Source organism: Podarcis bocagei, assembly GCF_964188305.1.
Source record: "Podarcis bocagei genome assembly, chromosome: 13".
NCBI lineage: Eukaryota > Metazoa > Chordata > Lepidosauria > Squamata > Lacertidae > Podarcis > Podarcis bocagei.
In genome coordinates this window covers 53,784,466-53,810,602 of record NC_138138.1, presented here as the reverse complement: position 1 = coordinate 53,810,602, position 26,137 = coordinate 53,784,466, and the positions used below count along the sequence as shown (strand labels likewise).

General features: G+C 53.2%; 2 protein-coding genes across 7 annotated transcripts in view; one reads left to right on the top strand and one right to left on the bottom strand.

Moving 5' to 3' along the window:
- Positions 1-16,093, bottom strand: part of ZBTB4 (zinc finger and BTB domain containing 4) — a 32,976-nt gene extending 16,883 nt beyond the window's left edge. The window contains exons 1-2 of one of the 2 annotated variants that reach the window (XM_081167725.1): positions 15,953-16,093; positions 1,021-1,103 (exon numbers count right to left, since the gene is read on the bottom strand). The gene's annotated coding sequence lies outside the window, so the exon portion shown is untranslated. Of the gene's footprint in view, positions 1-1,020; positions 1,104-3,168; positions 3,351-15,952 lie in introns of those variants that run through there. The other variant, XM_081167726.1, reaches the window with a different exon arrangement.
- Positions 12,606-23,549, top strand: SLC35G6 (solute carrier family 35 member G6; the record flags this gene model as incomplete). Of its 5 annotated transcripts, none has more annotated exons than XM_081167988.1 (2): positions 12,606-14,181; positions 22,438-23,549. In XM_081167988.1, the coding sequence occupies one exon, from the start codon at positions 22,478-22,480 to the stop codon at positions 23,543-23,545; it is 1,068 nt and encodes a 355-aa protein (XP_081024114.1). In that variant the 3' UTR covers positions 23,546-23,549. The 5 variants fall into 5 exon arrangements, with proteins under 5 accessions (XP_081024114.1, XP_081024112.1, XP_081024111.1 ...); XM_081167986.1 differs by lacking the exon at positions 12,606-14,181 and adding an exon at positions 14,545-14,683; XM_081167985.1 differs by lacking the exon at positions 12,606-14,181 and adding an exon at positions 16,032-16,231.
- Between the last annotated feature and the right edge of the window lie 2,588 nt (positions 23,550-26,137).

Below are 26,137 nucleotides of genomic sequence, written 5' to 3'. Positions count from 1 at the left end.
ATCTCAGAAGCCAGAACAGCAAGAGGGATCGCTGCGCAGTGAAAGCAACGATCCCTCTTGCTGTTCTGGCTTCTGGGATAACTGCGCAGCCTGCATTCGCTCCATAAGAAGCACACACATTTCCCCTTACTTTTTAGGAGGGAAAAAGTGAGTCTTATAGAGCAAAAAATACGGTAAATATTAAGAGGCTGCAAACTTGGGGTGGGGACCCTCCAGGGCAGAGAAACCAAAAAACCTGTGGTTTAGTGGGTCAGCGCATCTGGCTGTTAACCAGAAGGTTGGTGGTTCGAGCCCACCCAGGGATGACTGTGGGCAGAATTCCAGCATTGCGTGGGGTTGGACTAGATGACCCGCAGGGTGCCTTCCAATTCCAGAATTCTAATTTGTATTTTAATCTTGTTTTTAAGTTGTATTTTAATCCATTGTTTTTATATCTGGTGTTAGCCGCCCTGAGCCCGGTCTTGGCTGGGGAGGGCGGGGTATAATTATTATTATTATTATTATTATTATTATTATTATTATTATTATTATTAATTATTATTATTATTATCATCATCATCATCTGCAGAGCCAGTTCTCTGGCCTAGACCACCCAGCCAAGGGTAAGGCTGTTTTGCAAGGCAACTTTCAGACCGGGCGGACTTGGAAACCAACCCATGGGTTAAAAAATGGCGAGCCAAACGGAACGTTCTAGAAGGAGGCAACGAGCCAAAGCGAAGGCTCTAGAAAGAGGCAACCCATGGTGGTTGCCATGGGGACCAGAGCTAGAAGCAGGGGCTGGCCTAGATCCAGGCACTGTTGCCGCGGAGACACAGATGGGGTGGTGACTGGCCTAGATACAGCCGCTGTCGCTATGGCGTTTCCATGGAGGCGTTTCCATGGAGACCCACGGCAGGCCTTCTTCCCCACACCTGGGGGTTAGGACTACGATTCCCAGAAGCCCCGGCCAGCACCTCTTTCCCTCTGACAGCACCCCAAGGAGACCCAGTAGAAAGGAAGGGTGATGGACGTCAGCCTTACCTACACGAGTAGACCACATCTACTGGGTGTCTGTGTCCCTGTTGCTCAAGATGCTGTCTCCAAATCCGCCTGAACAGGACCGTCTGGGTGGGAGGGAGAGAAAGAGACGATGTGTTAGCCCAAATTTAAACTGTTTGTTATCCCTGTGCCCAACACACCTTAAATTCTGCCGCTAGAAAAGGAATCTTCCATTAAAACCTATGCAGCTTTTCGTTTCAGTTTTGGATTTTTCTAAAAAGAGGGCAGAAATGGTCAAACGGCGGGCAGAGTTGAGGCTCTGTTGAATTTGGGGTCAGAAACAGGATCACAGCTGTCAACGCTTCCCTTTTTTTTAAGGGAAATTCCCTCATTCCAAATAGGATTCCTCGCAAGAAAAGGGGAAAGTTGACAGCTATGAACAGGATCCCAGCCTCAAGAGGGGATAGAATAGGCCAGGGGTCGGCAACCAAAGGCCCATGGGCCAAAAGCGGCCCGCGGAGGTCATTTGACCGGCCTCTGAGCCGCCCCCAAACTGAGCTGACCGCTCACGCGCTGCGCTAAACCAATGCAGCGCGGTACGGGGACTCACTTCCGCGGTGCCGGAAATTGCGTCTGCGCACGTGCCGGAAATCGCGCGCTCACAAGCACACGTGATCCAGCTCACGGACAGATCTCCGCGGGACCAATCCGGCCCAGGCAAGAGAAACCTTGCTGACCCCTGGAGTCCAGTGGTACCTCGGGATGCGAATGGGATCCGTTCTGGAGCCCCGTTCGCATCCTGAAGCGAACACAACCCGCGTCTGCGCAGGTCGCATCTCGCTGCTTTCGTGCATGCGCGAGACATCATTTTGACCATCTGCGCATGTGCACACAGCGAAACCCAGAAGTAACGTGCTCCGTTACTTCCGGGTCGCCGCGGAGCGCAACCCGAAAATACTTAATTTGAAGCACATTTATTCCGAGGTATGACTGTAGTCACTTCCTGGCACCCTCCATAAAACACACCCACCCCTTAATCTACCTGCAATTCTGATTCTATAATAATAGTAACAACATTTTATTTATATCCCACCCTCCCCAGCCGAAGCCATGGTCTATTAGGCGCAGGAATGAATTCAAATACCCCCCCCCCATTCATCAGAACTAGAAACTTGCTTTATTTTTTCAAGAAAACCGAGTGTGTGACTGACTATCCTTCCTAGGAAGAAAAAGCTTACGATGGTCTGAAATTCTCAGATCCCCCTCCGTCAAATATGACAGTTAGCAGTATCAACCAGGACTTATCTTTTTAACGTGCCGTTCCTGTTACTTCTGACTGAAGAGAGAAATAAGATCGAAAACAATACCCACTGCATTTAAAAATATTTTAAAGGCTCGTATTTTTCCACAGCGTCACTCTTTTTTAAAAACCACAACAACCAGCCCTTGCTTTCATCATCTTTCCCTGAATGCTTGCCCACCATTTCGGCAGAAAAGTTGTATCCGTTCCTCATAACGCACATCATGGAAAATTTGCCCCTATTCGCACAATTAAAAGGACTTTGTGATTAACACCTTCCAGCCCAAACTTACAGGTTTCAGTACATTTAGATTACTAAAAAAAAAGAGTCACGTATAGATGTCTAATTAAATGGTAGATACTGGGAGCGAACAGCGAGAGAGACTGGAAGCCTCAATTGCTCTTACGTTCCGCCTCCTGAAAAATCCAGAAACCTTAAAATAAAATAAAGGATGTCACCAGCTTGCCGAGTTGCTATTTCTGTTCCCCTTTGAGCACAGATTTGCGGACTTTTTTTTTTTAAGGTTGTGCGGCTCAGAGCAGGGGGAAATTCGGTCCTCCCTTTCCCCATCTTTCTGGCTGCCTCTTCTGCGCAGCATTCACAGAGGAGGGGGCACCAGTTTCCCACTAGCTTTGGGCCACAAACGACTGCCTGCCCCTCTAAAACGAAGCCCTGGATTCGAATCCAGAACCCTCAGAAGGCCTTGCTGCGACTCCAGCAGGCCTGGGTTCAATTCTGCTTCTAAGAACAAGATGCAAAATTTCGCTGTGTGATCTCAAGCCCTGGCTCCCTTCCCACCGGACTCCGCTTTCAGAAAACCCCAAAGTCAAGGGATATCCTAGGTGCTGCCTAGCCCACAGATTTCCCCTCCCGGAATCGAAGCCCCCACCATGTTTCCCCGCGAGCGGTGGGGAGAGCTGAGCCTCCGAGCTTGCGCAGCCAAAGGAACCCGATCCTCTGCCATTTCCGGAGAGCCTGTGATCTCAGCAGCGCCGACTGCCTTGCGTTAACATCCTCCTCCCCAGCTTAGCACTAGAAGAATGCAGAAAGGCAGGCCGGCAGAGAGGGCGGAAGAGGAGAAAGAAATTAAAAGCCCTTCCTGGCTGCCAGAGAGGCCACAGCCTCCAAAAGTCACTGCCTGACGGGTCCAGGCAGCGTAACCTTTGCTGCGCAACAGGCCGGGGCACGGGGATCGCTGCGATCAGGCCTGCGTGTGTCAGGATCTGCAGTCGGGTGTTACAGATGGGCGTAACCAAAGACGGGGACGCGATCCGCCACACCGACACCGTCGGGCCGAAAGGGGCTTCAGGTGTCTTGGGTGTCAGCTGCAAAAGGGGGGGCTGCGCGGTTGCGCATTCCTCTGCAAAACGGCGGGTGTTATGTGTCCATAGGGAGAAAGCCAGACGCAGTTTCGGTATGTGGGTCAGGCCGAGAGGCCGAGAAGCGTCACCCAGTTGGATTCGGCCTGCGCGGGGAGCCCTCAGGAGCGGGGTTTCTACGCCTGGCACGCAGCGGGCATGATGCGATTCCAGAACGGGCAATGTGGTCGGGAGAATGAGATGACGACGGCCGGGATGGAGTGTGTCCGGCACAGGCAGATATCTCGGAGGGTGCGCTTCTGGAGACTGGAGGAAAAGGGGGGTGACAGGGTTGCATCCTGCGTCGATTTTGCAGGAAATCTGGAATATAACAGCGCTATGGTTTTCCCAGTAGTGACGTATGGAAGCGAGAGCTGGACCATCAAGAAGGCTGATCGCCGAAGAATGGATGCTTTTGAATTCTGGTGCTGGAGGAGACTCTTGAGAGTCCCATGGACTGCAAGGAGATCAAACCTCTCCATTCTGAAGGAGATCAGTCCTGAGTGCTCACTGGAAGGACAGATCCTGAAGCTGAGGCTCCAAGATTTTGGCCACCTCATGAGAAGAGAAGACTCCCTGGAAAAGACCCTGATGTTGGGAAAGATGGAGGGCACAAGGTGAAGGGGATGACAGAGGACAAGATGGTGGGACAGTGTTCTCGAAGCGACTAACATGAGTTTGACCAAACTGCGGGAGACAGTGGAAGACAGGAGTGCCTGGTGTGCTCTGGTCCAGGAGGTCACGAAGAGGCGGACATGGCTAAACGACTCAACAACAACAACAATGTGCGTCATCGGAGCCACACGAAAAGAAGGCCGTCGGGGGGGTTTCTGCGCATCTTACAGCCACAGTCTGATGGGAGAGGTCTTAGACCTGAGTTCATTGCAGCGCAGAGGGCAAGGGTTCAGAAAAAGTGGTAGGGCACGTGCTATGTGGTGCAGTCGGGTACAATTCTGGCGAAGCGACGAGTCAAATCGGGGTGTGTGTGTGAAAAAACAAGTATGCATCTGCATGCATCAGAGGGGAAATCGCAAGGGATGCAAGTCCGCTGTAGTTAAGGTGGAAGGGGGGTGTTGATGGACAGCCGCCTGTGCGTCAGGCAGAGTCCAGCCGATGCTGTTCTGGAGCTAATAAATAACTCTGACGGATTATTTTTCCCTTTCAACCAAAGACAAGAAAATCGCTTCCAAAGCCAAAGGAAGTAGCCGAGCGCTCGCAAATCATTAACCGAAAAACAACACCAGGCGTCGCCATAGAAACACCAAACACTTCGGCTCTTTTTCCTCGGCAAAGGAAGTCGCTTATGACCCTGACAGAGGCTTGGAGTCCTCCTGGGCAAAAGCCAACAGCTCTGAGAGGGGCAGGAGAGGTCCTGCTGCATAGCTGTAAGATCTCGAACTCAGGTCCTGGAAAAAGGGATGAAAGGCTCCTGAGGATATTGACACAACTGCTTATTTGGGGGAAATAAAAGCAAATGTCAGCGCAGACTCATGACAACCGTAGCCAATGGGTACGTCAGAGAGCAAAGGCACGGAAGCGATTCTGAGCCATGATTGGCCAAGTCGTCCATGACGTCATGCCAGTTCCTTCGTCTCCTCCAACGCAACATGCCACCACGGCCCCCGTTTTTTACAGGGACTAAAGAAAAACTGCCTAAGAAAACACACTCAACGTTCTACGGATACACACAGTGTTAAAAATAAAAACCGCAGCAATAGGCCTGTTTGCACATTTCCACAGGCAAACCCCACAGCGAACCCAGTGCAAAGAATGTGCTAAAAAATGAAAAACAACCCAGGGATTGCAAGATCTCTCTGCCACAAAAAGCCTTCCGAGCGCCCGCAGATGATGCTGTCGCGTACTGGAATGTCTTAAGGTGCTTGCAGGACCCAAAATCTTCACCCAGCGGCAATGCGCGAGCACAGCACATAAGGATGCAGAAACATACATTCCATCATTGGGTGTGGGAATAAAGGGAAGGAGAGTGACCCAGAAACGCTCTGAAAGATGTTTGGGGCTGAGCTACAACCTGCTGCCTTGTGCAATCAGATGGTAGTGGGGAGGGCATGGGCCTTGAAATAGCAAGGACCACACCTCCCTCAAGCAAAATCATCGCCTCCCAGTACCTCCAGACCAGGTTAAAGATAAAGGTAAAGGGACTGTTAGGTCCAGTCGTGGCCGACTCTGGGGTTCCTCTGCCATCGCTTGAGGCCTCAATGGCCTGGAGGGCCTTCCATCCCTATATGGACAGGAATAGCTTAACTACTGTTGTCTATGCTCTGGCAACCTCTAGGCTCCATTAAAGGTAAAGGTAAAGGTAAAGGTAAAGGGACCCCTGACCATTAGGTCCAGTCGTGGCCGACTCTGGGGTTGTGGCGCTCAAATCGCTTTATTGGCCGAGGGAGCCGGCGTACAGCTTCCGGGTCATGTGGCCAGCATGACTAAGCCGCTTCTGGCGAACCAGAACAGCGCACGGAAACGCCGTTTACCTTCCCACCAGAGTGGTACCTATTTATCTACTTGCACTTTGAGGTGCTTTCGAACTGCTAGGTTGGCAGGAGCAGGGACCGAGCAACGGGAGCTCACCCCATTGCGGGGATTCGAACCGCCGACCTTCTGATCGGCAAGTCCTAGGCTCTATGGTTTAGACCACAGTGCCACCTGCGTCCCTAAGGGGTGTGTAAAGTAAAGGTAAAGGGACACCTGACCATTGGGTCCAGTCGTGGCCGACTCTGGGGTTGCGGCGCTCATCTTGCTTTATTGGCCAAGGGAGCCGGCGTCCAGTTTCCAGGTCATGTGGCCAGCATGACTTAGCCGCGTCTGGCGAACCAGAACAGCGCACGGAAGCGCCGTTTACCTTCCCGCCAGAGCGGTACCTATTTATCTACTTGCACTTTGATGTGCTTTCGAACTGCTATGTTGGCAGGAGCAGGGAACGTACAACGGGAGCTCACCCCATCACAGGACTTCGAACCGCTGACCTTCTGATCAGCAAGCCCTAGGCTCTGTGGTTTAGACCACAGCACCACCTGCGTCCCTAAGGGGTGTGTAAAGTAAAGGTAAAGGGACACCTGACCATTGGGTCCAGTCGTGGCAGACTCTGGGGTTGTGGCGCTCATCTCGGTTTATTGGCCGAGGGAGCCGGCGTACAGTTTCCGGGTCATGTGGCCAGCATGACTAAGCCACTTCTGGCGAACCAGAGCAGCGCACGGAAACGCCGTTTACCTTCCCGCCGGAGCGGTACCTATTGAGCTGCTAGGTTGGCAGGAGCAGGGACCGAGCAACGGGAGCTCACCCAGTTGCGGGGATTCGAACCGCCGACCTTCTGACCGGCAAGTCCTAGACCCACACCACCAGACCAGGTTACACACACCTCTGGCCAAAATACACAACTCAATAATGCACTGAATTGCCCCTCTGAACAACTGAATATGCACAATTAACAACTATATCTATAAGTAACAAAACATGTTGTTTTGTAAACAGAGGTTGTTTTTAAAGTCAAAAAACGACTTGTTTCGTTCTGTATTTTTGGGTGGCAGCCAATGCTTCTTCGAATACGCCTGCTGAAATTAAGGGACAATGCTAACTTGGGTTTAGTAATTTATATGGGGCTACTCAGAGTAGGACGACCCGTCGTCTTTCTCCTCTTGTACTTTGAGAGCCACTAAAGCGGTGCGACAATATTTAAAGGTAAACACACAAACAGAAGCTCCAAAGCAATGTTGTTGTTGTTTTTCATTTCATTTCTATACCCCTGTACAGTTTAACGAAACGTACTCAAAGCGGTTTGCAGCACGTTAAACATCAAATAAAACCATCTGGAATAAAGCAACTGCAAGCATCAAGGAAAATATTCCAGATCTTTTCTAAGTGGCGTTTTGCTTTCCCCATATTCATTTACCTACTTAATTTATAGAGCTTCCCCATAGCAGAAGGACTCTAGGAAGGCAGTGGGGTGTAGTGGTTAGAGCAGGGGGTCAGAACACAATTTTTCAGCATGGGGCTGGTCCACTGTCCCTCAGACCTTGTGGGGGGCCGGACTATATTTTGAAAAAATAAATAAAAATGAACGAATTCCTCTGCCCCACAAATAACCCAGAGATGCACTTTAAATAAAAGCACACATTCTACTCATGTAAAAACTCCAGGCAGGCCTCACAAATAACCCAGAGATGCATTTTAAATAAAAGGGCACATTCTACTAATGTAAAATCACGCTGATTCACGGACTGTCCGCCGGCTGGATTGAGAAGGCGATTGGGCCTTAGTTTGCCTTCCCATGGGTTAGACTGCAGGCTTCCTCAACCTCGGCCCTCCAGATGTTTTTGGACTACAACTCCCACGAACCCTAGCTAGCAGGACCAGTGGTCAGGGATGATGGGAATTGTAGTCCCAAAACATCTGGAGGGCAGAGATTGAGGAAGCCTGGGTGAGAGTGTCGGACTGGGACCTGGGAGGGTTCAAATCCCCACTCAGTCATGAAGCTCCCTGGGGGACCTGGGACTCAGTCGCAGCCTCTTCGCCTACCTTTCAGGGTCGTTGTGGGGATTAACGTAGCGGGGGGGGGAGCAGTAAATGAGCTCTTCTGCTCACCTGTTTAAGAAAGCTGGAGGGGCCAGCCAGAGGGGGAGGTCCGCCGCCAACTTAGCGCCTAGAGATCTCCACGGGGCTGCAATTGGACCCACACCAGTCACAGAACACGCCCAGCTGATCACGAACACTGGTTGTGGGGCACTGTCTCCCACAGTCTCCCCAAAACCTCCGCCCTGCGGGAAAGCCTGCAAGCAGATTCGCCATTCTGAACCCCAAACCTGTGTTACTTTTATTGCTGTTAACCGCTCTGAGCCCAGCTTCGGCTGGGGCGGGATATGAAGAAATTATTATTATTATTATTATTATTATTATTATTATTATTAAACCCTCCCAACTCTCTCCTCGGAAAAAAAACACACGGATGACAGGAAGGGTGTGTGTGTGAAACCCAACCCTTTAAAATAACTTTTTAAGAGTAACCAGGATGTGAGTGTGGAAGAGCGGCACACCCCTGGCGGGGAACGATCTTGCATTGCGGGGGGCTGGACTGGATGACCCCACCAGACCCCAAATTCCATCCCTGCAGCGATTCTGGGAATAGGCGCTCCGATTCAGAGGCACGTAGATCCAGGAGCACGGAGGAACAGTTTGGAAGCGCCTTATATACATCAAATCCTCTTAACACCCATCTTTAAAGTTGTGTTCCATGTCCTAGAGTCAGGCCATGGCTAGGCAACCTAACGCCCGGGGGCCGGATGAGGCCCAATCGCCTTCTCAATCTGGCCCACGGACGGTCGGGGAATCAGCGTGTTTTTACAAGAGTAGACTGTGTCCTTTTATTTAAAATGTATCTCTGGGTTATTTGTGGGGCATAGGAATTCGTTCATTCCCCCCCCCCCAATATAGTCCGGCCCCCCACAAGGACTGAGGGACAGTGGACCGGCCCCCTGCTGAAAAAGGTTACTGACCCCTGGGCTAGATGATTCATAATCCTGCGAAACTGGACCTGCCTGGCATTTTGACATGAGTAGAACGTGTCCTTTTATTAAAAATGCATCTCTGGGTTATTTGTGGGGCATAGGAATGTGTTCATTTCCTCCCCCAAAAAATATAGTCCGGCCCCCCACAAGGTCCGAGGGACAGTGGACTGGCCCCTGGCTGAAAAAGGTTGCTGACTCTTGTCCTAGGAGCCCGTCATGCAAGGTTTCGGTTTTGAGCGAAGGCCTGGAAGACACACACCCCCCCCCCCCGGCTGGGATGCTTTGCCTGGAAGAATGACCTTTTCGGGGAGAGAGGCAGAGCGTGTTTCTGCTAGCTAGCAAACAAGCAAGGAAGGGGGAGGCCGGCCGGCCTCACACAGCAGCGAGGCAGCATGAAACCGACAGCCGAGGAGAAAAACAACAAGAAGCCATCCCTAACAATGGAGATCAGAAGGAGGCTGGAAGCCCTCCAGGGAAAACACAGCCCAACCCTGCCACAGTGTCCCCTGGAAATGCCCTCCGCCAGGGCTGGCACCAGGACAAGGTGGCTGCTGGCCGGCCACGCAGGGGCCCCTCCGTGTAAAATGGAAACCGCGGGCAAATCTTGCGGGACCCGGTCTATTCTCCCTACAAAATATTCACACACACACTGGTAACATTCCCTGGTTTCCTATTCTGGGCTTAGGCCTTGTTTTGCTCCAAAATACTGGCGTTAAAACAGATACAGTGGTGCCCCGCAAGACGAATGCCTCGCAAGACGGAAAACTCGCTAGACGAAAGAGTTTTCCGTTTTGGAGGTGCTTCGCAAAACGAATTTCCTACGGGCTTGCTTCGCAAGACGACAATGTATTGCGAATTCCTGCTGGTTTTTTCCCTTCCCCCCCCTTTTTCTAAGCCGCTTATCAGCTGATCCGATCAGCAGATAAGCCGCTAAAAGCCGCTAATAGCGCTAATCCGTCAATGGGCTTGCTTCGCAAGACGAAAAAACCGCTAGACGATGAGAATCACAGAACGGATTATTTTCGTCTTGCGAGGCACCACTGCAGGATGTGGAAATGAGAGAGCAATGTGGCCCTCCAATTCCTCCTATGTGGCCCACGAAACGCTCCCAGGCCACACCTCCTTTCTCCAGGCCACGCCCCTCGCTAGGCCAGCTTGCTTGGCACCCATTCTTTATACCCCGCCCATCTGGCTGAGTTTCCCCAGCCACTCTGGGCGGCTTCCAATCAAGTGTTAAAAACACTTTGAGGTTGAATCCTGACAAGACAGAAGTACAGTTTTGGGGGGACAGGGGGCGGGCGAGTGGGGGGGACTCCCTGGTCCTGAATGGGGCAACTGTGCCCCCGAAGGACCAGGTGCGCAGCCTGGGAGCCATTCTGGACTCACAGCTGTCCATGGAGGCACAGGTCAGTTCTGTGTCCAGGGCAGCTGTTTACCAGCTCCATCTGGTACGCAGGATGAGACCCTATCTGCCTGCAGACTGCCTCGCCAGAGTGGTGCATGCTCTGGTTATCTCCCGCTTGGACTACTGCAATGCACTCTACGTGGGGCTACCTTTGAAGGTGACCCGGAAACTACAACTAATCCAGAATGCGGCAGCTAGACTGGGGACTGGGAGCAGCCGCCGAAACCATATAACACCAGTCTTGAAAGACCTACATTGGCTCCCAGTACGTTTCCGAGCACAATTCAAAGTGTTGGTGCTGACCTTGAAAGCCCTAAATGGCCTCAAAGGCCCAGTAGACCTGAAGGAGCATCTCCACCCCCATCATCCAGCCCGGACACTGAGGTCCAGCTCCGAGGGCCTTCTGGCAGTTCCCTCACCGCGAGAAGCCAAGTTACAGGGAACCAGGCAGAGGGCCATCTCGGTGGTGGCTCCCGCCCTGTGGAACGCCCTCCCTTCAGATGTGAAGGAAATAAGCAGCTATCCTATTTTTAAAAGACATCTGAAGGCAGCCCTGTTTAGGGAAGTTTTTAATATTTAATGCTGTATTGTTTTTAACACTTGATTGGGAGCCGCCCAGAGTGGCTGGGGAAACTCAGCCAGATGGGCGGGGTATAAATAAATTATTATTATTATTATTATTATTATTATTATTATTATTATTATTATTATTATTATTATTATTATTATCCTTTCCCCAGTGTAGCGGCTAAGTGACTGACTGAGCTACGATCCACAGGTCCTGGGTTCAAATCTTGCCTCTTCCATGAATTCAGAGGGGGCGTTAGGCCAACCCTTCTCTCTCAGCCCTCAGTCCTCCCACCTGCAAAATGGGGGCGGGCGGGGAAGAGCGAGAATAGTGATTTACCTCACATGCGCATCCGTCTGGTTCAGCAACATTTTCGTGCGAATTATAGCACGGTTCTTTATTTTTAAAGCATACCTTTTCCCTGTTTTAAAAGGATTAGGGTTTTTTAATGTTAAAAGGTCCAAAACGCATTGAATCCGAAGGGCTGAAAAGGGGCTGCGTCATGTCTGTTTATTTTCTAGCTCAGTCGGTTCAGCACGAGACTCTTAATCTCAGGATTGTGGGTTCAAGCCTCACGCTGGGCCAAAATGGGCATTGCAGCGGGTTGGTCTAGATGACCCTCGGGGGGACCCTTCCAACTCTGGAAATCTGCGATTCATTGCCTCTAGATCTCACCTTTCCTTCAAAGAGCTCAAGCTGGCAGGGACAGCTCTTTGCCGTGACATCCTCGCCACGACCCTGAGAGACAGGCTGGCCTGAGAGCGAGGGAACGGGCCCAAGGTCACCCGGCCAGCTTCACGACCGAGCTGCCCAGCTTTAGCAAACCTTTCCTTGCCGCTTGGCCTGCGCCAGCCCTGCAGTCCTCTGGGGGGTGGGCCGCACTCGGGCCGGGAGCAGGGCTGCAGGGGCCACACGCTTCCCCCAGAAAAAATTCTCAACAACATGCATCTTAGAAACAGGTCCCTTCGACCGAAGGAAAGCAAGCCGCTGTTTTCTACCCTTTGCCGATAAGAAGCTAACCCGAAGTGCTTTTTTTTAAATGGGGGGGTGTAGATTTGCATGCAATCGTCCCCCGTCGCATCGCAGACCCTTCAAAAGCTCACAGAGAAACACAGAAGCTGGGGTCTCCACACCACTGCCTCGAGGGACGGGGCCATTTTCGCGCTGTGTTTCCTCTCCGCCCAACATGCTCAGATCACGGAGAAGCCCACACGGTATCTCAGGACCCCCAGGCGTTTCTCACAACGGCATTCGGGGCACCCGGAATCACACTGTGCATCGGCAGCAGGGGAGAAACGCACACCGTCGTTCGTAAGCATGTGCGCACCAAAGAGCTCTGCGCACCCAGAAAACAAAACAAGCCTCTGGGCTATGCGCTCAATTCGGACATCCGCTCACAGCCACGTTCTCCCATGCGCGCGCAGAGGGCTGCTCTTACGGGATCAAGAGGGAACACGCATCCTCATACGTGTCACCTCGTGCGCCCGTGCGTTTGACGGCCCCTCGCTCTCCACCTGCGTGGAGCCCCGGGTGCGAAAGAGGCGGCCAGGTCGTGAGAGGGGAAAGCGTTAAGTATGGGGCGCAGGCAGGGGCATCGAATTGGGGGCAGAGAAGAGCGTTAAGAGATTGCGGCAGGAGAGAGTGGGACGCAGGTGAGGACAATGCTTACAAACAGTGCGGTGCAGTGGTTAGAGCAGGCATCCCCAAACTCGGCCCTCCAGATGTTTTGAGACTACAATTTCCATCATCCTGACCACGGGTCCTGCTAGCTAGGGATCATGGGTGTTGTAGGCCAAAAACATCTGGAGGGCTCATGTTGAGGAAGTCTGGGTTATAGAGTGTCGGGCTAAGAGGCTTGGGTTCAAATCCTTTTCCCCCTGCCACCCATAGCCACGAAGCGACCTTGGGGCCAACCACCGCCTCTCAGAGCCTACCCTACCTTGCAGGGGTGAATAAACTGGGGATGTGAAGAACCACGCGTTTGAGCTCCTTGGAAGGCAAGGCGGGGTGGAAAAAAGGAATAAACAAGAGAAATAAACGTGTGAGAATGAGGGCAGGGGGGCGTGTCGAGAGGGTGTGTTCGGTAGCAGAGAGAAGATTTGAGAGGGGAAGAATTTTGTGTTTGTGTGCAAGCTTGCGTGCAAGATGTGGCTGTGTGTGTGTGCGTGTGTGGAAATGACATTGCAACGATGGCCTAAGGGATATGGGGTTATTAAAGCCAGTTTGAGAGGGGGAAAACCCCCAGCCTCAGGGTTTTGTAACAGCGCCGCTAAAAGGAATCTGGATGTGACCCTGATCTTCCCTCCCACTTTACTTCCCGCTGAAAGCTGAGATCGGCCACCAAAAATGTGAAGTATTTTCCCCAACCCCGGCTGAGGAGGGCATGACAGCATACGGAAGTGTGACGGCCCTGTGTTTTCGGCTGAGGAGGAACAAACGGCAGGCCGGCAGCCTTGCCCTAAGCCGGTTGCAAACAGCAGGGCCCTCACACAAGGCAGTGCGGTATAGCGGTTAGAGACAGCAGGGTTCAACGCTCTACTCAGTCACAAGGCTCGCTGCTGGGTGACCTTGGGACAGTTCCCGGCTCTCGGGCTAGCCTACCTCACAGGGCTGTTGTGAGGGAAAAAGGGAGGGGACGGCGTATGCCACCTTGGAGGAAAGATGGGATACAAATCAATTAATAACGTGACTGTAGGATGACGATGTTAGCTAGGTTTGGCGTGACACCCAGTGTGGATTTTCTGCCTCGGGCCTAGAAAAATGTCCTGTGTGGCTCGGAGGTTTCTGTTTAGGATTTGGCACGTATTTATGTCCCCGTCGCAGGAGTGGGATAGATTTAAGACACCGAGAGAAATTCGATATAGGGAGAAAGGGATATAGGGGAAACAGGTCTGAGGCACGTACAAGGAAGGCAGGCGAAGCGAGAGGGGATAACAGGAAACAGAAAGGGTCTGTAGTGAGCACAAGGCTCTGACAGGCGTGTGGTGAAGTTGTCGTGAGGAACGGCAGCGGATAGCGACACACACATCCAAGACACGCGAGATGTCTTTTGGAGGTAAATAAACAGGAGATTACGAAGGAAGGAGTCCATGCCGTTAACAGAAAATGGTTTTTTCCATCGAGTGGTAGGCTCGGAAGGGACCCCCCCCCCAGGGTCTTCCAGCCCAATCTCCTGCAGTGCAGGGATCGCAGGGATCTAAGGCAAGCTCTGCCAACCTGGTGCCCTGTTTGAGGGCAGCGATGGGGCTGGTGGGAGCCGTCGTCCAAAACATCCGGGAGGTACCAGACTGGCAGGTCTGAGAAACGGCACATGGGCATGTACGTGAGGCAGGGTGCTCAGCGCCTGAAAAGCAGGGGCCACGGCGGTGGGCGATCGGCAAACTCCTAAGGTGCGCCAAGCCTGCGCTGTTTTGGGCATGGGATGAGCACCACTGGGTCAGGAAAACAACCAGAGCTTCGGCCACGTTAACCCTCAGCGTTCCCTTGCGGAAGAGAGAACCAAGGAGAAGAAGACCAGGCGAAGAGATGAAGAGAGCAGGATCCCTTCTCCTAATGAGGTCACCCTCACAGCCTCTCCCCCCCTTCCCCGCTGCCCTTCATGTTGGGGTGGGGGGGTGCTGTTGGAAGCTGCCCATCCCCATCCCCAAACACAGATCCTCTTCAAAACTCGCCCTTTCCCAATATTTTTGTATTTTCTGCTGCCATGGAAAACATGCCAGCGGAGATCCCTTTTCTAACCCCAAATATCCAGGTCGCCCCGAACACTTCCAAAAAAGGATCCCCCGCTGAGATCCATCGCCTCTCTGTTAACCCATGAGAAGCACAGGAGTGCGTGAGCCTCGCGCGATCCCAGGACCCAGAGAGAATCGCCCCAAGCCGCCGGAGGCACCCGCCGCTGCTCGCCTCCCCAAGCGCGCAGCTCCGCGCGCTAGGATCCCAGATCCAGTGTATAGGATGGCTGCAGAAAAGCCGCGGAATCCTCATTCTCTCTCTATATATATATCAGGGTTGCTTCCAGAATTGAAATTAAGGAAGCCAGATCATCCACCACCACAGGCCCGACTTTTCGACCCAGGGGTCCCCAAAATATCCCGGATCGCCCAGGGCTCATTTCCGGAATAGGTGTTTGGGGAGGGAGTCTCTTCAAGGTCTCCCGTCCACTCCCCCCGCCCCCCTCCAAAAGAGAGAGATCGAAACATGCAATCCGTGGCGAGGATGCTAAATGCGCAGATTCCCCTCCTCTTTCGCTGCGCCCCTCCCCTCCCCAAAAAAATAACACCCAGCCAAGCAGGCTCTCCGCACCCCCCTTCCTAAATCCCCGGGCCGACCTCTTTCCGAGCGCCTGGAGACTTCTAGAACCACCGCCCTGGCAGGAGGGATAAACTTTCCCTTTCTTGGGTGGCTGGGTGTGTGTTTTTTTGGGGGGTGTCCCTCGGTTCTTTCCCGGGACTGGCGCGGACCCCCTCCCTCCCCTCCCCAGCTCCGGAGATCCGGATGCCCAATTACGCAGCTGGCTGGAGGGCGGCGCGCCCCGGCGGCGATCTTGGGCGCGCCTCGCGGGGAGAAAAGTGGCGTCGCCGCGCGCCCCGTTTGGACACCCCCTCCCCAAACACCGCGGGGCCCCGGGACGAGCCCCGACAGACCCTAACCCCACCCCGGCTGGCGATCCCGGGGACTAGGCCGCCTTGGAAAAGCGCGCTGGGCTGGGGCCCTCTCCAAGCGCCCGCGGGCAGCCTCGCCCTTGTTTTGCGCGCCCGGAGGGGAGCGCACGGGACCGGGGCGCCTCCGGTGGGAGGCTCCCCCCGTCGGGTCGGCGAGCCCCCTACCTGCGTGTCTGCTGCTGCTGCTGCTGCTGCAGCGGCGCGGCGAGGCAGCCCAAGATGGAGTCTTCTCGCCCCGCCATTCATGCTCGCAGCCTGCTTGGCACGGGACGCCGCTCCCCTCGCTCGCCGCCGCCGCTCCGCGCTCTCCTCTGGCTCCGGCGCTCCGCTCAACCCGCCGCCGCCGCCGCTGCCTCCCCCTCTGACATCATCGCAGAGGCTCAGCCGAATCGGAGCGGCTCAGGCTCGACGCCGCCACGGCAGCCGCACGCAACTTCGCCCTCGGTGCGGGCCAGCCCTCCGGCCCCCGGGACGCCCCCCAGGAGAAGCCAGCCAGCGAGAGCGCACGTCGGGAGCGCTTGCCTACATCCCGGGGCTGGGGAGGTTGCGGTGCGGGGTGGGAGAAGAGAAGACACGCGCTTTCCAATCACGCGTAACGCGGGTTTTCTCCTCTCCCCGCGTTGGTACCTGCAAAGGGAGGCGCCTCTGATCATGTGCAGAGCGCCTGTAAGCGCAACGCGCTCCGGGGATAGCAGCGGAATAAAGGGGAGAGCGGGGCGGGAGATGCTGTGAAACGGGGCTTGCTCGGAAGTAGGTAGGGTTTCTGGAAGGGGTCACCGAACATGTGCAGAGTGCTTTTTCGCCTCCCGCCTTGCGCGTAACCACAACGCATAAACCTCTCCCGGGGATGCCAGCAAAAGAAGAGGGAGAGGGGGCAAATATACTGTGAATTGGGCCTTACTCGCAAGCAAGTAGGGCTTTCTGGGAGGTGCCACTGAGCATGTACAGAGTTCCTTTCCGCCTTCACGCGTCAGGACGACGCAAACTCTCGTCTGGCGTATGCGGATACAAAGGAAAAGAAACGGGGGTGAGTGTAAAATTGGGCTTTCTCGGAAGTAAGTCGGATTTGTGGAAGGTGCCACCCCTTCTCTAGGGCAGCCCTCTGCAAATAGGGCCCCTTGGGGCTGTATCCAAGGCCAGTTCTACTCAGATGGGCACACTGAAATCAATAGGGGCAATGGGTCTGCCCCAAGGAAAACTCAGCCAGCTGCACAACCTTCAATGGGGCTTCTTCCCAGGTATAAAACTGCAGCCTCACAGTGCAAATGTCTAACAAGGGAAATTCAGAGGTCAAAGTCTATTATTATTATTAATTGCATTTATATATCCCACATTTTTTCATGCAAGAAGCCCAAGGTGTTGGCCAAGTTTCTCCCCTCCTCATTTAATAACCCCACAACAACAGTAGGTTGGACAGACTGAGAGACACGGATGTCACGACCCACAAGTGATTTGAACCCTGGATCTCCTATGTCCTGGTCCGACACCCTAACCAACTATACCACAATGATCTACCCTCAAGCATGGATTTATTCTTATCCTTGTTTTATTCTTATCCCAGCTGTACATGAGCTGTGATTGAGCGGGCGAGACCAAGCGTGGGTCAGAAAGGCAGTTTCTGCATGTGGTGCAGAGGGAAGTGAGGGTCAAGGGAGCCCACCTCAGAAGGAAAACTCCGATCCTCCACCTCCTCTGCCTTGCGGGATATCTTCAGAAGAAAAGTCTCAGGACTAAGCCCCAAACAGATCTGGAGCGGAGTCCCTAAAATGGTTGGATGGGGCCTTGTAAGCCTCCTTCTGGCAACTCCTGCAGCCAAGCTGGTGTCAAACATCTTGCTCTGCTTTGGACCACATCGGGGGGGGGGGTCTTGTCGTCTGAGCAGCGCAGGACCCCCCCCCACACTGCCCAGGCTTGTGCCCCAGAGCTCATTTCAGTGCTGCTAACGCAGCGGTTTGGCCGCACCCCTGAAGGCACACTCCATTGTTTTCTGGAGACAGAAAGATGCCAGCAACAGAGGGGAGCAAAATAATAATAATAATAATAATAATAATTATTATTATTATTATTATTATTATTATTATTTATACTCCGCCCTCCCCAGCCAAGACCGGGCTCAGGGCGGCTAACAGCAGGTATAAAAACAATTGATTCATTGACAATTTCAATTAACAATTGAAAAGGCGCTCTGCATATGTTTTAAGGCACTCTAGTCCTCATTTGGAAGGGACACAGATGGCACTGTGGGTTAAGCCACAGAGCCTAGGGCTTGCCGATCGGAAGGTCGGCGGTTCGAATCCCCGTGACGGGGTGAGCTCCTGTTGCTCGGTCCCTGCTCCTGCCAACCTAGCAGTTCGAAAGCACATCAAAGTGCAAGTAGATAAATAGGACCACTCCGGCGGGAAGGTAAACGGCGTTTCCATGCGCTGCTCTGGTTCGCCAGAAGCGGCTTAGTCATGCTGGCCACATGACCCAGAAGCTGTACACCGGCTCCCTCGGCCAGTAAAGCGAGATGAGCGCCGCAACCCCAGAGTCGGCCGCGACTGGACCTAATGGTCAGGGGTCCCTTTACCTTTACCTAGTCCTCATTTGAATATTCCAGGCCTTAGTAGCACAGATTCCAGAGGCCTACAGACTGGAGCAAATTAACTCAGGGCTGTTAACTGCTCCGATCTCAGGTGGTTTCTTGCTAGAGAGCCTCTCCAACAGCTTCCCCTAGTGCTCTGCAGATGTTTCGGCCCACCCCTCCGGCAAGCGCAGCCTTGTATTCCAAAAACACCTGGAGGGCATTGGGTTGCAGAGCCCTGGAGGGGAGGAAAAAGCCATTCCCTCATCCATCATCCCATATAACTTCCTTTGGGGTAGACCTATTCATTCCTTGCAGGTGTCTAGCAAGTGTCATCCAGCCTGGGGGAAGAGACCCTGAGGGCGTGACGTCATAGTGGCACAGGCAGGCAGGATGACATCACAATTTCTGCCAGGCGAGGGAGCCAGGCTAGGCGATTGAGGCGGCGTTGTGTTTGTACGGTGGCTGTGAAGGTAGGTGGGGGCTGGGAGAGTTGGGGAGGGCTCCTTCTCCTTCCTCCTCCTCCATCCCCTGCTCCCCAAGTCAGGGGGAAAAAGAGGACTTCAGAAATGGTGACTCTCTCCCCCCGCCCCCCCACTTTGTGGCACCCAGAGTACTAGATTCACACCCTTCTAGAACCCAGGCGTAGAACCCAGACGCCCTGACGACAGATACCGCAGGAAGGGAGGTAGGGTCAGATCAGTGTGGGAGAGAAAGGGGGTGGCTTATGGTCACACCCCACCACTCCTGACCCAAGGAAACATGGAGGAAGAGTTCCGATTCTTTGGTTTACCTGCGTTGAATATAGAAATCCCCGGGTTCAGACTAGGACGGCACGTCAAGGTAGGGCTGGGGGTGAAATCCGTCTGAAATCAGGGACAACACTGAGCTGGACGGACCATTGTGGTTCAATTTGGGCAGCTTTCTGCGTGAGAAAATCCCTGCCCCGTGCAAGATCACAAGATGCCCTTGGCTCACTGCTCCCCAAACCCACCCACCCCAGGAATATTAGGCAGGTGGTAGAGCTCCAGAAAGGAAAGGTAGACTTCAAAGAGAACCACAGGGTATGTGGTGTAATGGTTAGAGTGTCGGACTGCGGCTTGGGAGACCAGGGTTCGAAACATAGCTGTCAAGTGTCCCTTATTTGGCGGGATAGTCCCTTATCCCAGCGCCATGTCCCACTGCTGTCCCTTATTGATGAGGCTTCATTTGGCTGCTGGCTGGGCTTTCTGCCTTTGGCTCAGAGGGGCTCAGAAGTTGAACATACCTGTGCCTGGAAAATCCCTTATTTTGGCTGCTGATCCCTTATTTCCGAGGCTGCTGGTCCCTTATTTTCAAATCTGTAAGTTGACAGCTATGGTTTGAACCCTTCTTGGCTGTGAAGCTCAGTGGGTGACCGCGGGGCCTGCCTCCCGTCTCTCAGTCTAACGTACGTCACAATGTGGCACGGGGTTCGGCTAAATGACCCGTGGGTCCCCTTCCAACTCTACAATTCTATGAATCTGAAGTTGCTGTTGTGATAAAATGGGGATGAGAATGATGCGCCCCACCTTGAGATAAGGTGCTATGTAAATGGAATGAATAAAGAAAACTCGTATTAAGAACAAAAACAGATTATAAGGGGAAACTAGGAAGAAGGCAGGATGCGGGTGGCGCTGTGGGTTAAACCACAGAGCCTAGGGCTTGCCGATCAGAAGGTCAGCAGTTCGAATCCCCGCAATGGGGTGAGCTCCCGTTGCTCGGTCCCTGCTCCTGCCAACCTAGCAGTTCGAAAGCACACCAGTGCAAGTAGATAAATAGGTACCACTCCGGCAGGAAGGTAAATGGCGTTTCCATGCGCTGCTCTGGTTTGCCAGAAGCGGCTTAGTCATGCTGGCTACAGGACCCAGAAGCTGGACGCCGGCTCCCTCGGCCAGTAAAGTGAGATGAGTGCCGCAACCCCAGAGTCGGCCACGACTGGACCTAATGGTCAGGGGTCCCTTTACCTTTAGGAAGAGGGCAGATAGCAGACAATTGGGGGGGGGTCATTGATGGAAAGCAAATGAGAAAGCTGGTCCAATGGTCCAGTCCTAGCCCTGGCACAGCATTGGGGAACTGGCTGCAGAATCCACCACCTATGCCAAAAACCCAGCAGGGTACAGTTAAACTGTGGAACTCCATGCCACAGTAGGCAGTGATGGCCACTCATCAGAAGAGGAATGGGCAAGTTCCTGGAGGAGTAAGGCTATTTTTGGGAGCTACTAGCAACAGTGCCTATGCCCTGTCTCCACAACTGAAGGCAGCTGTGCTTCTGAATGCCAGTTGCTGGAAAACGCAGGAGGGCAGAGGACTCTTGAGTTCAAATCCTGATTGCGGGTTTCCCACAGCATAGCCACTGTGGGAACAGGATGCTGGACTGAATGGATCATTGGCTTGACACAGAACGGTCCTCTCAACTCTCCTTAAAGGTAAAGGGACTCCTGACCATTAGGTCCAGTTGTGACCGACTCTGGGGTTGTGGCGCTCATCTTGCTTTACTGGCCGAGGGAGCCGGCGTACAGCTTCCGGGTCATGTGCCCAGCATGACTAAGCCGCTTCTGGCAAACCAGAGCAGCGCACGGAAACGCCGTTTACCTTCCCGCCGGAGTGGTACCTATTTATCTACTTGCACTTTGATGTGCTTTGGAACTGCTAGGTTGGCAGGAGCAGGGACCGAGCAACGGGAGCTCACCCAGCTCTCCTTACTACTACATAAAAAGTTTTAATTTCATATTCGGTTCGTCCAGTGGCATAGCGTGGGTTGCCTGGGCCCGAGGCAAGGCAAGGATCCACAGCACTGCCTGCCAATAGGCTGCAAGAAAGGGGCAATAGCTCTGTGACCTACACAAATGGCAGCCGCAGCACCTGTGAGCATTGGGCACAGTGGAGAACAGGAAGAGGGAATGTTCGGGAGTGGGTATCTATCAAAAGCTCGTGCAGATTACGCCTTCACACCTGTTGTTGCCCATATCCACTCCTCATTCTGCCTGCACAAACACTGGGAGATTTTCTGTGTGAGGGGGAGGGCATGCTATTTTTTTAGTTATTATTACTATTTTCTCTTTTTTCCTTTGGAAATTTTGTGCCCCTAAGATCTTTGCACCCAGGGAAACCATCCCCATGGCTACGCCACTGCTTGGTTAACTAAGACTCCATTTCTGAGACTCACTGCCCATCTGAGTAGACAAGCAGGAAGGTTTGGATATTCATCAGACTACAAGTTGGGGAATCTGGCTTAAAACCCTAAACTGATGCTTGGGAAATAAGTTATCACTTAAAACAGCCCCAGTCTCTCCTTAAAGGGACCCCTGGCCATTACAGTGGTGCCCCGCAAGACGAATGCCTCGCAAGACGAGAAACTCGTTAGACGAAAGGGTTTTTCGGTTTTGCGTTGCTTCGCTAGACGAATTTCCCTATGGGCTTGCTTCGCAAGACAAAAACGTCTTGCACTTTTTTCTTAAAGCCGCTTGAAGAGGCACAGTTGCGACGGACCGTGCTTCGCAAGACGAAAAACATCGCAAGACGAAAAGACTCACGGAACGAATTATTTTCGTCTTGCGAGGCACCACTGTACATCCAGTCGTGGCCGACTCTGGGGTTGCGGCGCTCATCTTGCTTTATTGGCCGAGGGAGCCGGCGTCCAGCTTCCGGGTCATGTGGCCAGAATGACTAAGCCACTTCTGGCGAACCAGAGCAGCGCACGGAAACACCGTTTGCCTTCCCGCCAGAGCAGTACCTATTTATCTACTTCCACTTTGAAGTGCTTTCGAACTGCTAGGTTGGCAGGAGCAGGGACCGAGCAATGGGAGCTCACCACGTCGTGGAGATTCGAACTGCCAACCTTCTGATCGGCAAGTCCTAGGCTCTGTGGTTTAACCCACAGCGCCACCGTGTCCCTTTAGTCTCTCCTTGCTTGCAACTTATTTCCGGCTTCACAACACTCCCCCGAGGCGGGCTTGTTTCGAAACCAGGCAGGTGTATAAAAGCTGGCGTTAGAGGTATGCCACTCGGACAGAGATGCCTGGCCTCACTTGCAACCTCCCTTTGTTTTCCCCGCCCTCTCCTGCAGGTACCCGCTGGCTCCCAGCAATCCCTTGGCACTCCTGCCCATGGCGCCTCCCCTGGGGCCCCCCGACCGAGCGGCCTGGACCGTGGCCGACCTGCTGCGGTTCTCTCCCCCGCCCTGCTCCCCGCCGCCCCCGCCACGACGCCCGCTTTGGAACCGCTACCGCCTGTCGGAAAGCATGAAGGGCCTGCTGGTGGCGCTCCTGGGGGGCGGCGTCCCGGCCGGCTTCGTGGCGCCGTTCACCCGAATGGCCAACGAGGCCTCCGGCATCCCTTCGCTGGAGATCCTCCTCTTCCGCTGCATCCTGCACCTCCTCTTTGCGTGCTACCTGCGTTGCCAGAAGGCTCCTTGCTTCGGGCCGCGGGAGGCCCGCCAGCGGACGATCCTGCACGCCTCCATCAACGTCATCTCAATCGGCTGCGCCTACAGCTCCTTCATGGTGGTGCCCAGCGGGAACGCCGCCACCGTCCGCAAGGGCTCGTCGACCATCTGCTCCGTCCTGCTGGCGCTGTGCATCGAGAACGGCAGCTTGACGGGCTACGACTGGTTCGGCTTGGTGGGCAGCACCCTGGGCCTGATCATCATGGTGGTGCCCGACCTCCTGGACCTCGACAAGAGCACGCAGCTGTACGACACCTTCGGCTATGCCCTGGCCTGCCTCGGAGGGATGGCGCTGGCGCTGGGGCTGGTCATCTTCCGGGCCCTGGACTTCCCGGCCAAGCTGGTGACGGTGGCCTTCCTCTTCGGCGTGGTGGGAAGCCTGGTCTGCTCGCCGGCCATGTTCCTCCTCCAGCAACCCGTCATGCCCCTGGACCCCCTGACCTGGACTTGCGTGGCGGCCATCAGCTTTCTGGCGTTGGTCTCCTTCCTGTGCGCCAGCTACGCCGTCACCAAGGCGCACCCGGCCCTGGTGTGCGCCGTTCTGCACTCCGAGGTGGTGGTGACGCTGGCGGTCCAGTACTACGTCCTGCGCGAAGCCGTCACGCCCTTTGACATCATGGGGGCGGGGGTCATTCTTGGAAGCATAGTCATCATCACGGCCCAGAATATCAGCTGTGACGCGGCCGAAGAGGACGAGGACGCCAGCGTCCAACTGAAGGACAGCACATAGCCGCGGCGAGGCACAAGGTTCGAGCAGACTCCAGGAGGACGGACCGGAAGCAGGGACCTTCCAAAAAACCGGCCAGCGAGGGCGTCGCAGCTTTAAAATCCGCCTGCCCGGCCCCAACGGACAAGATGGTGGTGAGGCTTTGGACGAGGTAGCCGTCCGTTGCCTTTTGGACCTCTGTGTGGAAAACGGCCCCAAAACCCAATTACCTTTTCTAAGGAAAGGCCAGCGGACTTGGCTGGGACAGCTATTGGGTTCGCCTGCTTCTCAGAAAGCGGGTTCACGGAAATGCCTAAGCCTGTGGGTTTTGGTTTGATTTTTTATTGAGTATTACGATTTTTTATCGTCACAATATCAATCACATCCAAAGGGGGGGGGGGAACACATTTCCCATGTTTCCCCCTCCCGTCACGACTTCCCTAAACTTCGTGGGGTTTTTTTACATATTAACTTCTCTTGCTTGCTTATAAGGTTTTTACAATAATAATTATTGTTCTCTTATCATTTTAGCATCATCATCATATTTTCCATATTTATTCTGTTAATTGTGTTTGGTCGAAACTTGCTAGTGAGTCCATTTCTTTAGATTGTTTCTGTAGGTGTGTCGCAAATGGTTCCCAGTCTATCTTGAAGTCTGTTGTCCTTGTCTCGAAGCCTTTTCGTTAGCTTTGCCATTTCAGGGTATTCCATCAGTTTTTCTTGCCATTCTTCTTTCGTAGGTACCGTATTTTTCACTCTATAAGACGCACCAGACCACAAGATGCACCTAATTTTTGGAGGAGGAAAACAAGAAAAAAATATTCTGAATCTCAGAAGCCAGAACAGCAAGAGGGATCGCTGCGCAGCGAAAGCAGCAATCTCTCTTGCTGTTCTGGCTCATGGGTAGCTGCGCAGCCTGCATTCGCTCCGTAAGACGCACACACATTTCCCCTTACTTTTTAGGAGGGAAAAAGTGAGTCTTATAGAGCAAAAAATACAGTATTTCTTAACCTGAAATGCCTAGTAAAAAAAAAGCTTCTGGCCTTTTAACAAAAGTTATCTTAAACATTCTTTTCATTCCATTGGAAATCATTTCCCCATAACTTTTAATTATTTTGCAATTCCACCACATATGGAAAAACGTGCCTTCTTTTTCTTTACACTTCCAACACTTATTAGAGCCTGTTCTAAATATTTTTGCCATTTTTACAGGTGTAATATACCATCTGTACATCGCTTTCATATAATTCGCTTTTAACAGTATACAGCCAGTACATTTTAAATTCACTTCCAATAATTTCTCCCAGTCTTCCATTAATATGATGTGCCCACTTAATCATTAACAACAACAACAACAACAACAAATTTTATTTATACCCCGCCCTCCCCAGCCAAGACCGGGCTCAGCGCGGCTAACAACCAATAATAAAAACAAGTTGACTGAAATACAACTTAAAAACAAGATTAAAATACATTAAAATGCAGCCTCATCACAGGAGAAAGGAAAAAAGAAAGAGGGGGAGGGAGTCAAATTGATTCTAAGCCAAAGGCCAGGTGGAACAACTCTGTCTTACAGGCCCTGTGGAAAGAAATCAGATCCTGCAGGGCCCTGGTCTCATGAGACAGAGCGTTCCACCACATTGGGGCCAGTGTTGAAAAGGCCCTGCTTCTGGTTGAGGCTAATCTGACTTCCTTAGGGCCCAGGACCTCTAGGGTGTTGCTATTTATGGACCATAAGGTCCTCCGTGGGGCATACCGGGAGAGGCGGTCCTGTAGGTACGAGGGTCCTAGGCCCTGAAGGGCTTTAAAGGTCAAAACCAGCACCTTAAATCTGACCCTGTACTCCACTGGTAGCCAGCGCAGCTGGAAAAGCACTGGATGAATATGCTCCCATGGCAGAGACCCCGTGAGGAGCCTCGCTGCAGCATTCTGCACCCGCTGGAGTTTCTGGGACAGCTTCAAGGGCAGCCCCGCGTAGAGCAAATTGCAGTAGCCAAGCCTGGAGGTGACCGTTACATTTAACCTCCTCATCTTGGAAACGCCTAACCCTCTGGAACCGGAGACCCAAGGGCTCAGCAGGTGTGTGTCATCTTTCCCCCTACCTCTGAGAGGGTGGAAAGGATGCTGGAGAGATAAACTCCTTCTCGACTCCCTGCAAAAGGCGTTGCTTTTGTGACGTTGCTTCAGGCCGTCAACACATCCTTTTGCAGCGCTGCTTTTATCGCATCCCCGAAAGTGGAAGAGGAGCTTTCTCGCCTTGTAGGCTGGCTGCAACACACACACAGGAAATGGGGGGGGGGGATTGGTGTTGCATATTCATCTGACACCCATTAGGCCTCTTAGAGGTGGAAAAAAGTCAGCTCAGCTGAGCAGAGGACACCATTGCTGTAAACAAAACCGCAGGAGAGGACAGCCTTCGGATTCTGGGACCGTTTCCTGATGGGTGCGAGGCAGAGGATGGGGAGAGGATGCAACGGTGGGGTGCGCTGAAGTGAGCACCCCCAAACTGCAGCACGCTTCCCCCGCCTGCAGGAACAGCACCCCAAAAATCAGCTTCAGGAGGGAAGTGGCCAGGGGCTGCCTCCAGCAATTTTTTGTTGGGGGAAAGGACCACGA